We start from the raw sequence: 19,008 nt of genomic DNA, 5'->3' as shown, positions 1-19,008 counted from the left end.
TTTGTTGTGGACTCACGCGGCGCCAAGTGAGTCCACAACAAATTTTGATCATTGTGACAACGAATATCGTTGTTGACGGATAAGAGTACAGACAACCCTGAACCACATTCGATTTGTTAATGTGGCTTCAAAATATTTCTTCAAGCATCGCTCAAGTACAACTTGAAACTCATTTCTTACAGTACAGAGCAAAGAGAGTTTTTTGGTCAGATAACAGATTCCCAGTTAACTTAGTTAATTTAATTAATGGCGGGCTCATTTTAGCCTGAAGACCAGTTTGGATGCTGAGGTTTCTGATCGATAAGAACTACTTATCTTGGTTTTGATATTGGAAAGAAGCAATCGTTCTTAGTTGATTGAATGAATGAGTTGCCACAAATCGGATCATTGTTTATACGCAAAGGGTTCTGGGTTTACCCAGGGACAAAGATTACAAGTCGTTGCAACAAAATGTATGGAGGAAACTTGTTTCAACGTCCAAAAAACGATTTTGGAGAGAGATCAACGCTTTTTTCGACGCAGTTTTATCAGAAATCGATTTGGGCGATGTTAATACGTGGCAAGTGTAAGTTTCTGTTTGAATAACCGTGAAATATGAGATAAATTTTACTCGGATTAACCTTGCTCGCGTAAGGTTTATTGTGAAATTGACATTTCGTCGTGGTCTCGAAATATTACAAATTTAGGTAGAAATCTGGAGGAAATGACTCAATAAAGCCTTTTCAGTGTATTTACGTGTGTATAGGCTAGTTAGTTACGTCTTGTTTTAACGAATTATGGCTTCTGGGAATTTACCTCCTCAAAGGAAGGAAATCGTTGTCAGAACAGAGACGGAAATTGTTCTTACAGAGCTATTGCTCATTGGAGGAATGTAATGAGCGATGATAAACATGAGGAAATCCAGCGAGGAAGTTACGTTCTAGTTTGATTGAGAAAAATCCAACGGTTTTTGAGCCGCTACTGTTTTCTACAAACTCTGTGGGAGTCCAATCTCTTTAATGTACTACGATGATTATGCTCAAGCAAACCAATTCAATCTCCTTCTGCCTCTAGGTAGCCGTTTTAATTCTCCTCTTCCAGAGAACACAGCAGTCTCTGTTTCGATAAATGAAGATAACAATGGGAATTCATATGCCTCAGCTGTTAAACAAACTTTTTCTTCTGTCAAACTACCATCTACAAGTATTAAAATCACTGGATCCATGCAAACTTGTCAAGCTCCAACTTCCAACAATACAAAAGAGTCATCTTCATATACTAATTCTCTGTAGATCTGATCTTTGGAGCAGGTCTTTGTAGTTTTATGAATACTCCACAACCATACTCTTTTTTGTACAAAGTCGGTGGAGGACATTCAGAGGGTTTGTAACCTCGCACTCATCGAAACCTTGAATTGGTTACGATTAATAGCCCTAGTCCACGACAATACACTTTTTTTTTTCCTGGGCGAGCAAAATCTTGATTTTCCAACGTGAAGAAGAATGCTTTGCCTTTCTGGGTACCTTCGATCGTTGTCACAACCCCACACAGCACAATGATCGCCACCATGCATGTTTCCAATAGTATTGGAATTGCTGTGTTTTGAAATAGGCCAAACGCCAGCCCATACACACGTTAATACAACTGAAAAGGCTTTACTGAGTTATTTCTGCCAGATTCATACCTAATTTTGAAATATTTTGAGAGCATTTCACAATAAACCTTACGCAAACAAGGAAGTTCATCAACAACTTTATCTCATATTTCACGGTTATTCAAACAAAAACTTACACTTGCTACGTATCAACATTGTCCAAGTCAATTTCTGATAAAACTGTGTCGAAGAGAGCGTTGATCCATCTCCAGAATCATTTTTTGTACGTCGAAACAAGTTTCCCCTATAGATTTTCTTGCAAGGACTTGCAATGGTTTCCCCCTGGCGATCCCAGAACCCTTTGTGTATAAACAGGGATCCGATTACGGGCAACTCAGTCATTTTCAAGAACCCGCTCAAAGAAGGCATTTTATATGAACCTATTCCTTATATTTTTAAAATACTTCACAAGTTTAGACTATAAATTAAATTATGAAACAAAGGTCTGGGAACTCTGATAATCTAGATACTGCTCGTTGAGGATACTGCGATCTATATGAAAACGTCTTGAAAAATTTCTCTTTGAGGAACACTGACACAAAATGAAAGTGGTTCCCTATTGAATAACTGATATTTTTTTCTCGCTCTTTTCATGGTCTTCCTTGTGATACCAAGCTTGTCGCGCGAACATTATTTACCAAAGTTATAACGCATTTTTCTTTTTAATCTACGTTTGCCTTTAATACCACAGAACATTAACAACATTTAGCTTTTTTTAACTGCTCGACTGCTGTTTAGCTGCAGCATGTTATGCATCTCTTAACGCGTCACGCCTGGAAGCAAAAATCACAACTTCCGCGAGAGGATCACGTGGTCTGCGAAGTGCTTAGCCTTATTTGCATAATTCGAGTGCTTAACTTAGAACCCTGCCAAAAAGTAAAAGTATATTTTAGGTGTAATATTCTCTGTGATTTTAATGAAGATGCAGGGATATTTGAGTCAATGCTGGCCCTTTCCGCATCGATTTTTTATAACGATAATATGGTTAAGAGTAAGTGTAGGTTGTACGCCGATCCACTTTTTCTTCATAGTAATAAAAATAGTTAAGCAGTGTGTACATGTGGTAAGCCACTAGGATCTTGATGATTGTTCACATCGCTCCCTTGGCTAACATCTGCACTAACGGCTTTTGCTGGAGCAATTATATCATACACTCTAAGTGCAGGGTTCCCTTCAACATCATTTGACATTCTCAAGAAAAGTGTGTGAATATTGTCGCAAACAATAGCCCTTTTCATGGTTAGTTTTTCTTATTTGCATTACAATGTAATCTAACGTGGATGCGAGGCAATTTCGGGTTAAAACTACAAAATAGCCCGAAATTGCCTCACATACATGCTAGATTACATTGTAATGCAAATGAAAAAAACTAACGGTGAAAAGGGCCATTTTAGTTTAACTTAACCATACTGTCACTTCATTCCCACACCTACACCGTTGTATCAAGCCCTTTAATGCTGGTAAATAGAATACACTGAGGTAAAAAGATGTCGCCATAGTATTCCAAAAAAATTCTTTTTCATGTGACAACAGTTCTCTAGTTTTTACAAAACTGTCATGCATACCAATTCTGGCTTTATACCGTTCATTTGTCACTTCCTACGCAACACATATCAGACGCCTTATTGAAAGAGGGTGGGATAGGTTAAAACCTGTTATCTTACGTTCAAAGTTCGTTACCTCAACAAACTTTCAAGGGCTGTGCGTACATGTGAATAGAGTTTGTTTGCGATACAGCAAGCGCGACTTTCGTAAAAGCTGTCGAGACGACGTTACCAATGTTTACAACTTTATCAACGATTTTGTCAGTCGCTAGGTTAAGCTATCAAGACGGCAATAGCGCAGTTTCTCGTGACGTCACCCATTGTTATCAATATTGTAACCAGAACCTAATTGTTTGTCGAAACAATGACTTATTTTGTTCCATGGTTGGCAAATTTGAATGTTAAAAGAAATGTGACGTCAATGTTTGTAAACAAGAAATATCGCTATAGCATCATCCGATTCGGCATAAATAAATCTATTTACAATTCAAATTTCACGAGACTACGAAAGGTTTAAAGGCTTTACGGGACTGCGTTAATTTTGTTAATTAGGGAAGGTACGTTTTTAATGGGGGGGGGGGGGGAAGGGCTGGGGGATTTTTGGTTTTTATTTATTTTATTTCATTTTATTTTATTTCCTGGCCCTCCCGTTTAACTTACATGATGAATACATGGCACTCAAAGCCACAGCCAAAACCTGTGACCCTCCCCCATTCCTATCCTTCCATTTTTTACTCTCCTACATTTATTTTACGTCAAATTTTGTCTAGTATTTTTGGTCACGTAATGTTTATGTTATTAAGCGCGGTGGGCATTGTCTGTCTCAAAGGTCATATCAAATGTTATGTCTGCATTTGTCCGATCTCCACCAAATCTGTATGGAAGACTGAACTTTATAAAAAGCAAATTATTTTCAAAAAATCGGAAACCAAGATCTTAGTAGATCAAAAAATATTTTAACAAACATTGGACGCAAGTCAGTTAAATTTACAGCTCTTTAGATGTACCTAACAGACGAAACACGTAGCAATCAGTAACCAAAATTACAGGCTTTGTAATGATGTACACTTGACAGTTCATAGCAAATATTTGTCGCTAAAAGCGAATGAGAGTAAAGACTATCGATAAACGATTGTATAATATTGTAGCTGTACTTGCCGGGGCAGCCAGCCATAAAGCACAATCTGGTTTGTTTACTCTCAAGAACATTCTGAAAACATTGTAAACGTAACTTGTTCAATAAGGATACCTTCGTGTCTCCACAAAATAATAATAAAAAAACTGAAATCGCTCATTCTTCTTTCCGGATACATTAACCGTAACCATATCTGTGATAGCATCGAAGAGGAATTTTCTTTTGTTTTTGTTTTTGTTTAACTCGATTGACAGCCACCCGGTAGGGTGAGTGCAATCATGGCTGCTAGACATGCAGACTAATCCACCACACAACGATGGTTCACCTTAAAGGGGGGTGCACCAGTGTAATATTTCGTTGCTAATACACTCCAAAAAACAGAGACACACGAAGCTCACCACAACAACTCACAGCTTTTAATATCCGAACACACACAAACGTTTCCACGAGGCTCTCCGTATATAGGCATGCCCAAATATGGCAATTGAACAAGAAAGGCCCAAAATACTTCGTCTCCCCCCTCCTAGAACTGTTTTTCCTAACAAATTTCAACTTTAAAGAGCAGTTCAAAGTTTCAATCATCACAAATCCAAGCGTTTTACTGGCTTAAGTGAACGCTTTGGGTACCGTCTGGGTGGGTCTGGTGACGAAGTGGTAGCTGCAGCCGAGGGGGACTCAGGAATAGGAGTGGGTCCTGGGTCCGAAGGTCTTGGTGAGGTAGGTTGGAGCAACTTGGCAGGGGTGACACCACTAGGTACTGGTAAGACAGGTTGTGGTACAACCGAAGTTTGCGGTATCACTTCCTGCTCGGGAGGGTTTGATGGCTTGCCATCACCTGAAGGTAGTAGATGATCTATGTGCACATGGCACATGCGTTCCCTCACTCGTACTTGGTAGGCCAAGGGACCTATCCGCAAAATCTCGGTACCACGTTGCCACTTATCCTTCCCTCTGAAGTTGCGCACAAGTACCAGATCGACTGGAAGGAAGGCACGAGTCTTGAAGCGGCCAGCATCATGCTAATGCTTTACTTTGGTTTGGTGCTCCGAAACATGCTGAGCCAGATTTGGGTGAAGGAGGGACAGACGAGTGTGTGGTGTCTTCAGGAACAACTCGGCAGGGGTCTGACCAGTGACAGTGTGGGGGGTATTCCTGTACGAGAATAGAAAACTAGACAACCGCAGCTGAAGTGATTTCCCTGGCTCAATCTTGCCTGCCTACAATGCTTGCTTTAGTATCTGAACGTATCTCTCTGCCTCCCCATTCGACGCTGGGTGATAGCGAGGAACACGAGTATGCTGAATCCCATGCTTCTTCATGAAGTGATGCATCTCCTCAGAAACAAACTGCGAGCCATTATCCGATACGATCTCCTCTGGAAGACCATATGCCGCGAAAAGATGACTGAGCATTTCGATAGTCTTATATGTGGTGGTAGAGGATGTAGAGAAAACTTCGGGCCACTTCAAGTGGGCGTCTACCACCACGAAGAAGTACACACCGTCCTTCTCTGTATAATCCATGTGCACACGTTGCCAAACTCCAACCGGCCACTTCCATGGAACCAGGGGTGCAGTAGCAGGTTGTTTTCGAGTCGACTGACTCGCTGTACAATTTTGCACGACAGACTCAACTGCCTTGTCGAGACTGGGCCACCACAGGTAACTCCTATCCAAGGATTTCATACGGCAAACACCTGGGTGATCAGCATGAAGGTCTTCCAGGATCCTGTCGTGTAATGCCTTAGGGATAACAACTTGCAACCCCCAGAGAACACAATCCTGTTCCACAGAAAGGTCAAAGCGCCGCTTAAAGTAGGCCTGCAAGGCTTCTTCCTGTACCTGTCGTGGCCAACCACATTTAGCCAACTGTAAGACCTTGCTCAATACCGGATCCTTCTTTGTCGCATCAGCAATATCCTTAACTGTGACTGGAAGATCATTCACATGTGTAAAATGAAAAATGTTACTCTCCTCTGGTGTGCCAGTTTTGTCCGCAGGGAGCGTAGATATCCCATCAGCATTGCTATGTTCCGATGTTTTGCGGAAAACCACCTCATAATGGTAGGATGCAAGAATCAAAGCCCATCTCTGCAGTCTTGCGGCAGCCAGGGTTGGCACTGCTGATTTTGGGCCCAAAATGGTCAAGAGTGGCTTGTGGTCAGTTTCCAACTTAAACTTTCTTCCAAAAAGATACTGATGAAACTTGTTCACACCGTAAATGATGGATAATTCCTCCTTCTCTAACTGAGCATAGTTCCTTTCACTAGCTGAAAGTGTTCTTGAAGCAAAGGCAACAGGGCGCTCTTCGCCACCCGGCATCAAATGTGATAACACCGCTCCGATACCATATGAAGAGGCATCACAGGCCAATTTAATAGGAAGGTTAACAACATAGTGGGCCAGAACCTTTGCAGATTGGAGCAGCTCCTTCGCAGACTCAAAAGCCTGTTGACACTCTGGCTGCCACGACCATAACACACCTTCCCGAAGAAGGTTGTTGAGCGGGTGCAGCAAAGTCGAAAGATTAGGTAGAAATTTCCCATAGTACTGGAGCATTCCGCGGAAGGACCGTAGCTCTGTAACATTAGCAGGAGACGGAGCTTCAACAACAGCCTGCACCTTCTCAGGTGATGGGTGAACCCCCTCAGCATCAATCACATGACCCAAGAACTGGACCTTTTCCTGCAGGAAACTACACTTGGACAACTTGAGTTGCACTCCATACCTCTCAAGCCTACTCAACACGGCCTCTAGCCGATTTCGGTGCTCTTGGTCATTCCGTCCTGTAATCAATATGTCATCGATGTAACACACCACACCGTCGATACCCTTGAGGATGGTGTCCATGGTTAATTGGAATATGGCAGGAGCACTTGCAACACCAAATGGAAGGCGATTGTACTGGTAGAGTCCTTTACTGGTGTTGATGGTGAGAAACTGTTTGGAATCCTCGCTCAGAGGAAGCTGCTGATACGCATGCTTGAGATCCAACTTCGTAAAACGCGTTCCTCCTGCCAGAACACTTAGCAAGTCTTGAGGATTGGGTAGAGGGTATTTATCAACATCCAAAACTTGATTCACCGTGACCTTGAAGTCCCCGCACAGACGGATACCGCCATCTGCCTTAGGGCAGCCCATGCACTGTGTGACACCTTGGTCACAAGCCCCTCCTTCTCTAGGCGATCTAGCTCTGCCTCGACCACAGGTCTTAAGGAGTACGGCACAGGTCTGGCCTTATGAAACTTTGGGGTGGCCTCCGAGTGAACAGATACCCTGGCTTCGAACTCCTTGATTTTTCGCAGGCCTGGAACAAAAACACCCTTATACCTAGCAGACAGTTCACCGACAAAGTCAAGAGAAGAAACGTTAAAAAGCTCCTTCCACTTCAGCTTAACAACACTGAGCCAGTTGCGACGAAGAATAGCTGGCTTGCCATCAAGTTCTGCAACAATTAGAGGTAACTTAGCACTCTGGCCCTAATACTCTACATGCACCTCAGTTTCTCCACATAAAGGTAGCACAGCCCCAGTGTAAGTTTTCAGCGAGGTGCTTGCCGGCTTCAGCTTAAGATGACCGAATTTCTCCTTGAACATTTTATTGGGACTGCCTGTCACAGATGCTCATGTGTCCACTTCCATACCAATTCCTTGCCTTCCACTGTCATGGTTACAGTAGCAGCTTGGGTATCCTGTTCACGGATTCTGAAGAATCCCAAAGAATCATGCATCGGATCACAGTTACTAACAGTCTCTGATGATTTACACTCAGAACTGAGGTGTTCAGTGTTACCGCAACGATAACAAGCAGATTTGGACTTCTCTCCCTTATCCTTTGAACATTTCTTGGGTTTGTGAGCCTTTCCCCCCAGCCGGTGAACTTCCTCAGTTTTCAACATTCCTGAAGACCCCAAGTCCTTCAGTTCCGAAGACTTCTTTTCGGCGATTTCCATCGATTGTGCAATCTCCATCGCTTTCGAGAAATCCAAGGTTTTCTCGCCCAGAAGTTTCCTTTGTATCGACTCTTTTCGCAATCCACACACAAAACGATCCCTTAGGGCATCATCCATAAAGGTTCCGAACTCGCAGTGAGCCGAGAACTTCTTCAGTTGTGCCGCAAAATCCGCCACTGATTCTGAGTCGTTTCTAAAACGATTATGAAAATTAAAACGCTCGGCGATCACAAGAAGTTTTGGATGGAGATGACTGTTCAGAATTTCCACAAGTTCCTTGTATGGCTTTGCGTCTGGCTTTTCTGGAGTCAAAAGGTTTATCAGAAGGCCGTAAGTCTCTGGTCCGATTGCCGTTAGCAAGACCGCCACTTGATTCTCACTTTTAACACCGTTCGCTTCCATGAAATTTTCAAGGCGCTCGATATACGCTTCAAACGACTCTTTCGCTCGGTCGAACTCTCTTAGCTGACCAATTATACTCATGGTGTTCTTGAAATCCGGTCCTCGTCGCCAGATGTAATATTTCGTAGCTAATACACTCGAAAAAACAGAGACACACGAAGTTGAACACAACAACTCACAGCTTTTAATATCCGAACACACACAAACTTTTGCACGAGGCTCTCCGTATATGTGCATGCCCAAATATGGCAATTGAACAAGAAAGGCCCAAAATACTACACACGAGCACGCCAAACTCACCGGGGAATACAACCCGGCGCCTACAAACACGAAACAGAAGACACAAATGTAACAACAACGAAACAAAAAGAACTAAAGGACAACAGGACAAAAGCAAACGCAAAGGCAAATAGCAGACGAAAAGGAGGTTGTCAGCCAGATCGACTCATCCCGCAAGAGCGGCTTCGCGAAACAACGCCAGAAGACAAAGAAACACAACAACAGTAAATCCTTAGCTCAACCTGACCCTTTCGTATCCAGAAATCATAAGCCATAACCGTTCCAAAGTCAAAACCGAAAAAAAAAAAAAAAATATATATATATATATATATATCAGAAAAAAACAAGCAAAAAAGAAGAAGACTATAGATGATCGGTTCGCACCCCAAAATCGTAAGCCGAATCCGTTCCAAAGTCAAAACCGAAAAAAAATATTCTATCAGAAAAAAAAAACCAAAAGGAAAACGACTAGAGATGAATAACTAGGTGATCACCAAAAAGAGAAGCAAAATAAACAGCACGAGCACCCCACTGACGGACAAAAAAATGACGACGACGGCCAGACCAACGACGGAAAAACAAAGGAAGATAGAACACGCGCCCGAGTCTTGACACGCTCTAAGACATCGACAGCTGATGAATGCTTACTCCTGAAACGGAAATCATTAAGAGAACCCTAAAGACAGAACTTAAACACATTAAGAAGGTAAAAAAACATGGGGAACGACAGGAAAGGTGTCTGCAGAAAAAAAGGAACAAAACTTGACAAAGCAGGATAGAAAGACACAAAGGAGAAGCCAGAAACATATGGGATTGAAGGTAGAAAAGGACCCTAACAGCCAAAGGACATTAGAAGAACAAAAGCTGCGGACTCCATCGGATCAGTACAAAAACAAACCGTAGAGAGACCAGAAGAAGCAAGGCGGTCTGCCTTGTAAAGGACCCCATGGGGAACTTTCCATCAAAGATCAATAACAGGACGGTCTAAATCAAAAAAGAAAAGCTGTCGCCACGTAGAAGACCAGAAAAGAGAACCAAACAGAGGAAAGAACTTTTCCTCTCAATGAGGAGAAACAGCATTTCCAGACAAAAGATACATGAAGGCAGACTAATTGGTGACGGAAATTACAGGAAAAAAATCAGTACCCGAACCAATACCCAAAGAAGAAGCCACAAAGGATCCTTTACACGCCCGCCAGGCGCGCAAGAAAGAAATATAAAAAAGAGGAAGAGAAGCCAACAAAAAGCATTACGTGAAGAAAAACAACATGCGGAGTAGTGTTGAGCAACGAAGAAAACCAAAGAACCATGAAACAAACCCAAGAACGAGACAAGACAAAACGACGAACCCATTGCACACGATGAACGCACACCTCACACTGAAAATCAACAACAGAAAACCACCAAAACAATAGGGTTGAGCCACGATGCGACGAGCCACTAAATCACACTTACCACTCCAAGAGAACTTAAAAACTAACGTATTGAACTCCGCACTGACCCACCAGGGCACATTAATAAGAGACCTCACGTACCACACACGAAAAGGGCCAAGGCATTGATGACTAACTGAAGCCTTGCGACGATATGACATATGACGCTGACGCCAAGAGGAGGAGGAAGAGGAAGTATTTCATCGTAACTTATTGTGATCAATCGCTTTTGTCCGATAATCTGTCACTTTTTTACGTTTTAATGTCACATGATGGGACATCGGGACAGGACATCCAGTTTGAGCCATAACAATGTGGACAAACATTGAAGGGCTTCGCACACAAAAAATAGGCTCTCAATTAAACGGTGGATTTTTAGGAAACACTTTTTTTTCGCGTTGTTGAAATGTACATAGTTGATAAATTCTATAGATGAAGCTGTCCAATCCAGCGCCAAGTTTAAAAGGACCTCAAGCAGGGACCATCATCGGTGTCATAGTTAGAATAAGTCAAAACACGGGCTGCTCTATTTTGTAATTTCTGTAGGCCTATCCTGCTAAGTTATCCCACAGTTTCCCCCAACAACATAGCGTTTTAGTGCCCCAATGCCAGAAGCGACTTTCTTTGCTAGTTTATCAATAATAGAAATTGTCAGGGAATATGGAAGAGTACTCAGCCTCTGCCTTGATCCAATGAGCATGAACTCGGTTTTTGTCATATTTAGAGTAAGTTTGTTTGTTCTTAGCCAGTTGTGAACACTTTCTAAATCTTGATTTAGATGGAACTACACTAGACACTGCATATGTTAGGGGGTGTCATCACTGTTTAGTTTATGAATAGCATGTTTCGATAGGCTGACTTCTTGATGGGACCAATTGGTAAGGAGAAACGTCTGACTGACAGTCATAGATGTCAGAATTCTGGTGTTCCAGTTGTTAGAACCCCACTAACATTCAGATGTTGTTTACATTTACCTATACCAAGTCCCATATGACTGAGCGTTTTCGGTAAATCATAGCAAATGCAATTGTTTTTGGACTTGATTACCAATAAACCACACTCATTTTCTCGTGTTTATGTAGCCGAAAGTTTGGGATATGGCATCTGGTCCAGTTCCATTTGCCTCGTCAAAGGAGACGACCAACTATGCCCGTCTGTGCCGGCTTCTGGTGGATGTGGGAACCCAGGCCCTGAGAGACACGTTTGACACAATACATCCTCCAGCTACCCTTCACCGGATTTTGTCAAGTACTTCAGCTGCTTACCCTACATTAAAGTGGCTACAAACGAAAAAAATTCTTAATCCCACACAGTGGGGAAAGCTGTACCCAACTATTCCTTCATCAGTGTCATCAGCCAGCTTTGACATCACTCTTCTGATGGTACTGCTGAGAAATATATGTGGTTTCAGTCCTCCTGCCAGTACTGGAAACTGGGACGAGCTTCCTCTCCAAGGTGATAACAGTATAGAGGCAAACATAGCAAGAATCAAGTATTACAGAAACAATGTCCACGCTCACGCCAGCCAGGCTTCGGTTGACGATACAGTATTCAATTTTTTATGGCAAGATATCAGCAAGGTACTGCTAGCACTTGGATCTGGAACATTGTATGCGACTGTGATCAGCCGTATGAAGACTGATTGCATGGATCCTGATGTTGAGGAGCACTATCGAGAGTTGCTGAAGGAGTGGAAGAAAGATGATGATAATACAAAGGAAAAGCTTGAAAATTTAGAAGGTATGCCCGACCTCAAAAAGAGTTAGATATGTAATTAACCTTATTATGGTCATGTACTTTTGAAGAGAGTACTGGAATTCAGAAGTAAAATAAATAAAATAAACGGGTATGTAAAGGATAAGACAAGTGGGGAGACCCTTCAATTTTCTTCATGGTTGTTCCGCTTTATATTAAAAGAGAACAAGTTGTTCTCTGATAGAACATCACTCTCCAGGATTGGTCTAACAGGTTTGCTAGAAAATGATGGCTTTCATTTTGTATTCGACTTGAATGCTGTAGTTCTGCTTGCGCAGTCGCACGTGTTAAAGATTTTAATTCTTTGAGAAACTGCGTGTGGGTTTCTTAAGTGTGGTTTTCAGTGGTTTATGGTCAGACTGGACAATTGCATTGCCTCTTGCAAAGATGTACTGGTCAGGTTTCTCACATGCAAAGACTGTGGCAATGAGTTCCTTTTCAATTTATGCATAGTGCAGTTTGTGTCATCACACGGGAACTGAAAGCCACTGGGTGTTCCTGTTGCAAGAGGACTGTGCCAAGGCCACTTTGGTTTCATCGGCTGGTGTAAGCGCACATGCAATAATTTCCTTGACACAGGCCACGGCTGCAGCCAGGCCGGCAGATTGCCAACTCCACCTAGCATATCTTTCAGTCATATTTTCTGTCAGACGGAGTTAAATGTAGCTTGTAGTGTAACTATTACGAAAGAAAAGGGTTAATTAATATTAAGGTGAAACACAAACATGTCTATCTCATTATTTACTCATTATCTTGCATTTTGTTTTAATCCAGAATTGCTCAAGTCGGAAGTTGGAGAAGTGAAAGGTGTGTACTATACATTGTCATTTATAGTAACAGCTAAAGGACTAGAGGTCTCACTAGTGTATGACTTGACTTACGTGTGATTCTACACGGCTGCTGACATATCATACCTAAATATAGTTGATTGACTAGTAGTTTATTGGGAAGGATTCAGAGCCACCTTAAATTTTCCAGCCGTGAAGGTAGCTCTAAATCCTCTTCTAATAAGTTATTTTGCGAAGTGGTCCTATTTATCGTACCTGTTACTTTGAGCCAATACAAAATAGGTGTCATCTCGATCGTTTCTTAGGTATAAGTATTTAATAGTTCATTGACACAAAAATAACACAAAGTTACAACGAAAAAAAGTTGAATTAAAGACAGTCTGTTGTCACAGCTATTCTTATCTTACAACACATGAGCGTGTACATCATGAAATAGAGTCTTGTGCAGTCATCTTGTCAAACGTTTATCAGGATAGTAAAAAAATTCTATGTTGAGGACATATCAACTGTCTTTCTGTGGACTTGTCCCATGTCTAGTCCAGTGCATCCATCTTAATTGTTAAAGGACCGTTGAGTTCTCCGGGAAGAGATTACATGCCTTACCTGTCAGCCTTTTTCAGTGTATGCGCTATATTCGTGTACGCTTCATTAGAATTATTTGCTCTTTTATTCTATCTATTGATTAATTCAGCCATTGATTTGATTTGATTAAGACATCCTGAAGAGACTTGAAAGTGATGAAGGCAGCACCAAAGACACCCTAAAAGAGACACATGGTGAGTTCATGCGTTTTATTGACTTAATAATTGTCTGCAAGAAGTAATTTCAAGGTTCGCTTAATGACTGCTCTTTTACTCCCAAAGAAATGTCAAAACATTTGAGGGACAAGTTCAGTGAGATGGAAGGTAGGTATAAATGTAACTGGCCCTTATTTTATGCGTTAATTATAATGTGAGTGTTTTTATTGGAGAACAACATACATTGATAATACGTAATGGATATAATAATGTGAGTCATTCAAGGAAGTTTTTATTCTACCAAATACACAAACATCGGTACAACCGTTACAAAGGGTCTTTTCGTGCCTATTGCGCAAATGCCTTCGGTTGCAATCTTAAGGAAATTACCAGTAGGATTTACAGGTGCCCAGACCACAACACCGGGGACTCCTTGCGTCGCTCTCGTCTAACGGGTCGAGGGTTCTTTAATGTCTCACACAAGGGCTATGTGATGAATCGTATGGTTTATTGAGGGCATCCAAGAGGTCAAATGTCTGACCATTTGCAGAAATTATTGCTGTTTTATTCTCAAACAAACAACTTTCTGAAAAGTCAGACCCAATTTAAATTAAGGAACGAAACTCGGAAGCAAATTGAATTTGTTCCTGACAAAGATTTGAGTTTCAAAATAATTATACCAAAAGTACTTCTCACTATCTCACTCCTTATTTTACTTTTTGAAGAAATGTTGAAGCAGTTGAAGAGGCAGGGAGAAAGTTCAAGTACTAAGCTTGAAGAGACCGAAGGTACAGTCAAGTTCAAATAAAGATCGCCTAATTCATGAGGTCGAGTGACAAGAGTTGCTTTCAATCGCATCAAGGTTCCTGAAATCTCCACTCATTGATAAGTTGTGCATTTATTAAAATGAACTTATATATAGGGTATCGACCTCTCCAAGAAAACAAAGTATTTTGAGACGTCAATACAGTACAGCAGTATAAGGAGAGACTTTAAGCATTTTTTTTACACATCATTTTTTAACATCCAAGTATTCCGTGGTAGGGGGAAATTCATCATAATTTGTACTGCATTGAAGCGAGTGTGATCATCACAGTTCAGAGAGTAACTTTGACAGTTGCAAAGAAGACTTCAAAAAACGCAGGTCTGAACGGGAATCGGACCTATTGATGACCGTTCGTTAGCGCTGCAATGCTCTATCTTGTCAGTCATCTGAGATGTAGAATGAACTCGCAACGGACTGACTCCTATGGCTTGAGAGATCAGATTGTTCACTGTCATTCTCATAGCCATGGGTTCGAGTCCACTTCAGGCCTCCTTGCCATCATAATTATCGCTTAGAGTCACACCCCGAAGCTCGATTTATATGTATGACTCTCACATATTTTACTATCAATAATTTTAGTCGACCTTAACTACACTAACGTGTAAGCGTCAATCTCAAGTACTTACCTTGGGTTTATTTTTTCAGTTGATGACTCTTTCTTAATTTCAGATGGCTTTAGTGCTGCTGACTTTATCGAGGATATTCGACAACTCTACAAAAGCCGTGAAGGATGGCTTGCACCTTTCCCGTGGTGCGAGGAGTTTCGATTCCATCTTGACAGCATTTTTACAAGGCTTAAAATGGTCAGCAGGAAAAAAGAACGAGGCGAAAAGATTGACTCCGTTGTCAATATGTTGGAAATCTTCAAACCACATGCAGAATGTTCACTACCCAGAAAGGTTTTGATTGAAGGACAGCCAGGCATGGGAAAGACAACCTATTGTAACAAGGTTGCTTACGACTGGGCCAAGAACTGTAAAGCTGAAGATTCGTTTCCTGATTTCCAAGTGCTGCTGTTGTTGAAATGTAGAGACATTAACTCTGACTTATGGGAGGCTATTGATGACCAGCTTTTACCGAAAGACATAAAGAAAGAAGAAAGAGAGAAGTTCTTTACCTTCGTTCGGGACCATCAGTCAAAGGTTTTGCTGGTACTTGATGGATTGGATGAGTTGCCAACCCACAAATTACCCGTCTATAAAGAAATCATTCAAGGGAGAATGCTTCCAAAATGTTACTTAGTGGTTACAGCACGCCACGAAGCTGGGATAAAAGTACGGAAATGCTGCGACACTCTGCTAGAGGTCGAAGGATTTACCAAACACGGCGCCGAAGATTTTATTTGGAGATATTTTAAAACTGAGAAGCATTTGGCTAAAAAGATCTTGGAAAAGCTGCATACAGACGCAAGCCTTGAGGGATTAACTGCAAATCCATTAAATATAGCACTTCTTTGTCTCCTTTGCGAAGACTTCCAAGGAGATTTGCCGAAAGGTAGAACTCTCCTTTTCTTCGAAATAGTTCAGTGTGTACTGAGAAGGTTCAGGGAAAAGAAAGATTTATCAGAAACGGACGAAGACTTGACAAAATTGTACCACTCTGAATTAAAGCATCTTGGTTATATAGCGTTGAATGGCTTGCGTGAGGATGAAATGTATTTCGACCACAGCGCATTCCGAGATTGTACCAGCAACTTAATACCTGAATTGGGATTTCTGTCAGTTCAGCCTGGACGCAGCAAACGAAGACCAAGCCTCTGCTATGGGTTTCTACACAAGAGCTTTCAAGAGTTCTTTGCTGCATTTTATCTCAGTTGCCAGCTTGTTGATGAGGAAATTAGTCCAGATGATTTAGTTGCTGACAACAGATATTTTAACGAGTTTCAACAGGTGCTTATGTTTACTTGTGGTATCTTGGCTCAACGGTTCGAGACAAAAGCCAAGGCACTTATGGCAAGTATAGCAAGTCAAATTAACCAATCAATTGAAGAACGGAGGTGTAGTGACTATCTATGCGTTGCATTAATTTGCATCACTGAATGTGAGAAAGATCAAGGTACCTTCAGCAAAGAATTGGCGCATACGCTTGGTTCGCTTCTTGAAATTCAGAGGCTCATTTGTTTACGGAGCTTAGATGAAAATAGCGTTGCTGTATTAGCTCATGCATTGGAAACAAATTCAACGCTGAAACTGTTGGATTTGGGTAACGATAACATCGGTGACTCGGGTGCCGCTGCCTTGACTAAAGCAATGGAAATAAATTCAACACTGACACGGTTGGATTTGCCTGGCAATGGAATCAGCGACTCGGGTGCCGCGGCACTGGCTAAAGCAATGGAAAGAAATTCAACGCTGGCATGGTTGGATTTGTCTCGAAATAAAATCGGTAAGTCGGGTGCTGCTGCACTGGCAAAAGCGCTGGAAGTCAATATAACGCTGACGCAGTTGTACTTGTCTGACAGTGCAATCGGTGACTCGGGTTTTGCTGCACTGGTTAAAGCAATGGAAATCAATTCAACGCTGACCCGGCTGGATTTGCCTGGCAATGGAATTGGTGACTCCGGTGCCACTGCACTGGCTAAAGAAATGGAAGGAAATTCAACGCTGACATGGTTGGATTTGTCTCGAAATAAAATTGGTGACTCGGGTGCTGCTGCACTGGCTGTAGCACTGGAAATCAATTCAACACTGAAATTTTTACATTTGTCTTGCAACAAAGTCGGTGACTCGGGTACTGCTGCACTGGCTAAAGAAGTGGAAAGAAATGTAAGGCTGGCATACTTGGATTTGTCTAGCAATGAAGTCGGTGACTCGGGTGCCGCTGCACTGGCACAAGCAATGGAAATCAATTCAACGCTCGCATACTTGGATTTGTCTGATAATAAAATCAGTGACTCGGGTGCTACTGCCCTGGCTAAGGCAATGGAAACAAATTCAACGCTGAGATACTTGAATTTGTCCGGCAATGAAATCGGTGACTTGGGTTCTGCTGCACTGGATAAAGCAATGGATATCAACTCAAGGTTGGATTTAATATTGCTTATGATATAACTCGTACGGCCCCGCTGGCGCTTTTATTGTAAAACTATTGGGAAAATTCCTCTACGAGGGCCATACGCATACCGTGAGCAGGACCGGAAAAGGGTGATGTAGCAGCTCTCGTAACGTATAATGTGATTGGCTCGTTACACTAGCCAAAAACAAAAGACTAAACAATCGAAACAAGAACTTAGACTTAGGAACAATAGAAGCTGCTTACAATACTAAACAATAACAGGCTTCGAGAGCTGCTACACTACTGCCGGAAAAAGCAGTCGGTCCTGCTAGGAAAACGTACTGCTCCGTGCGATGGGATTTTAGAGGATTACATCGCTTTTAAACATCCAAGTTATTTACAGCCAGGAAATCAAATGCAAATAACATATTAGATAAATTTTCTGGGCAAAAAATTGTTAGTTATTTTTGTCCAAACTTTATACTCTGAGCGCTCTTGACTAGCTTAAAGAGCCCATATGATAAAATGCTTATTGCCTGAGTTTAGGTCGGGCCGGACAGGCCTCGGTCTTGGCGAACAGACCCAGCTGCGCTCGGTCCGTACGCCATGACCTTGGGCCAATTATTTTCCCACCTGGCCCTCCCATTCAGTGAATAAGTACGTAATATTTATGTATAAACACTGATTTAATACAAAGGTCAGCTTTGGAAACCTAACGTATCGTGGAAACGTTTTTTTGACCAGAAAATAGCCTGCAATTTAAGTTTCCAGTAATCCAGAAGTCCAAACTACCGTATAAGGTAATTTAGCGAGCCCATCGAATTGACCTCTTTAGCTCATACGTTTTGTTTTCCCATTTCAGACAACGTGATGTTCTCAAGGGAATTCTCCTTCTGTCTTTTCACAAGTTATTCGTGCATAAGCACGTGCATAAGACGACATTTGAAAGAAACTGTTCTCTAGAGTAACATCACGTGGTCTGAAATGGGAAAACAAAACTTGCACATTAAAAAGGGCAATTGTTTAATTGATCATGACAGTGATTAAGACGAAACGGTCTGTACATAGTAACAAAGGCGATAGCTTTGATTGAAATGATGTATTATAACCCACCCATTAATTTCTGCGGGCTGACATTGGATAAAACTGATCACGTGATACAAATCGGACGATGGTTATCAGTGGATATTCCTCGTCCGAATTGATATCCGTCGTCTGATTTTATTTCTACCAAAGAAAAACCAGGAAACGAGCAAACGTTCAACCTAAAATTTTTTTTTTTGATCATGGAAGACAAAAAACTTCGTTTTGCAGAAGCCAGTGATGGAGAAATGACCAAGCTGGTTGACAGTGCCTTACCAGGCAACAAGAAAAGGTCCACAAAATATGCTGTCAACGTCTTTATATTGAGTTTTGTTTTTAGCATAAACAAACTAAAGGTTAATTACTTTTTTTAATGACAGAGTCTATTTACCAAGCTACTAAGGTATATAATTTTCGTCGAATTTGACGAAAGCCATACAGCCGCAAT

General features: G+C 41.6%; 2 protein-coding genes across 9 annotated transcripts in view; one reads left to right on the top strand and one right to left on the bottom strand.

Annotated features, from left to right (window-relative positions):
• The window catches only part of LOC137984010 (protein NLRC3-like), a 45,255-nt gene that overhangs the window by 18,018 nt on the left and 8,229 nt on the right, over positions 1-19,008 (top strand). For all 8 annotated transcript variants that reach the window (XM_068831210.1, XM_068831209.1, XM_068831213.1 and 5 more), the window contains 6 exons: positions 11,460-12,117; positions 12,907-12,939; positions 13,634-13,696; positions 13,784-13,825; positions 14,383-14,445; positions 15,153-17,505. In XM_068831210.1, coding sequence (XP_068687311.1) covers positions 11,475-12,117; positions 12,907-12,939; positions 13,634-13,696; positions 13,784-13,825; positions 14,383-14,445; positions 15,153-17,505 — 3,197 coding nt within the window. In that variant the 5' untranslated portion in view covers positions 11,460-11,474. The remainder of the gene's footprint in view (positions 1-11,459; positions 12,118-12,906; positions 12,940-13,633; positions 13,697-13,783; positions 13,826-14,382; positions 14,446-15,152; positions 17,506-19,008) is intronic.
• LOC137981701 (uncharacterized) lies at positions 7,925-8,746 on the bottom strand. The gene has a single exon (XM_068828767.1). It carries the CDS (start codon positions 8,744-8,746, stop codon positions 7,925-7,927), a length of 822 nt encoding a protein of 273 aa, XP_068684868.1.

The sequence above is a fragment of the Montipora foliosa genome, chromosome 13 (assembly GCF_036669935.1).
Source record: "Montipora foliosa isolate CH-2021 chromosome 13, ASM3666993v2, whole genome shotgun sequence".
NCBI classification, from domain to species: Eukaryota; Metazoa; Cnidaria; class Anthozoa; order Scleractinia; family Acroporidae; genus Montipora; species Montipora foliosa.
The sequence above is the reverse complement of the archived record's forward strand: the minus strand, read 5'-3'. Positions and strand labels throughout refer to the sequence as shown.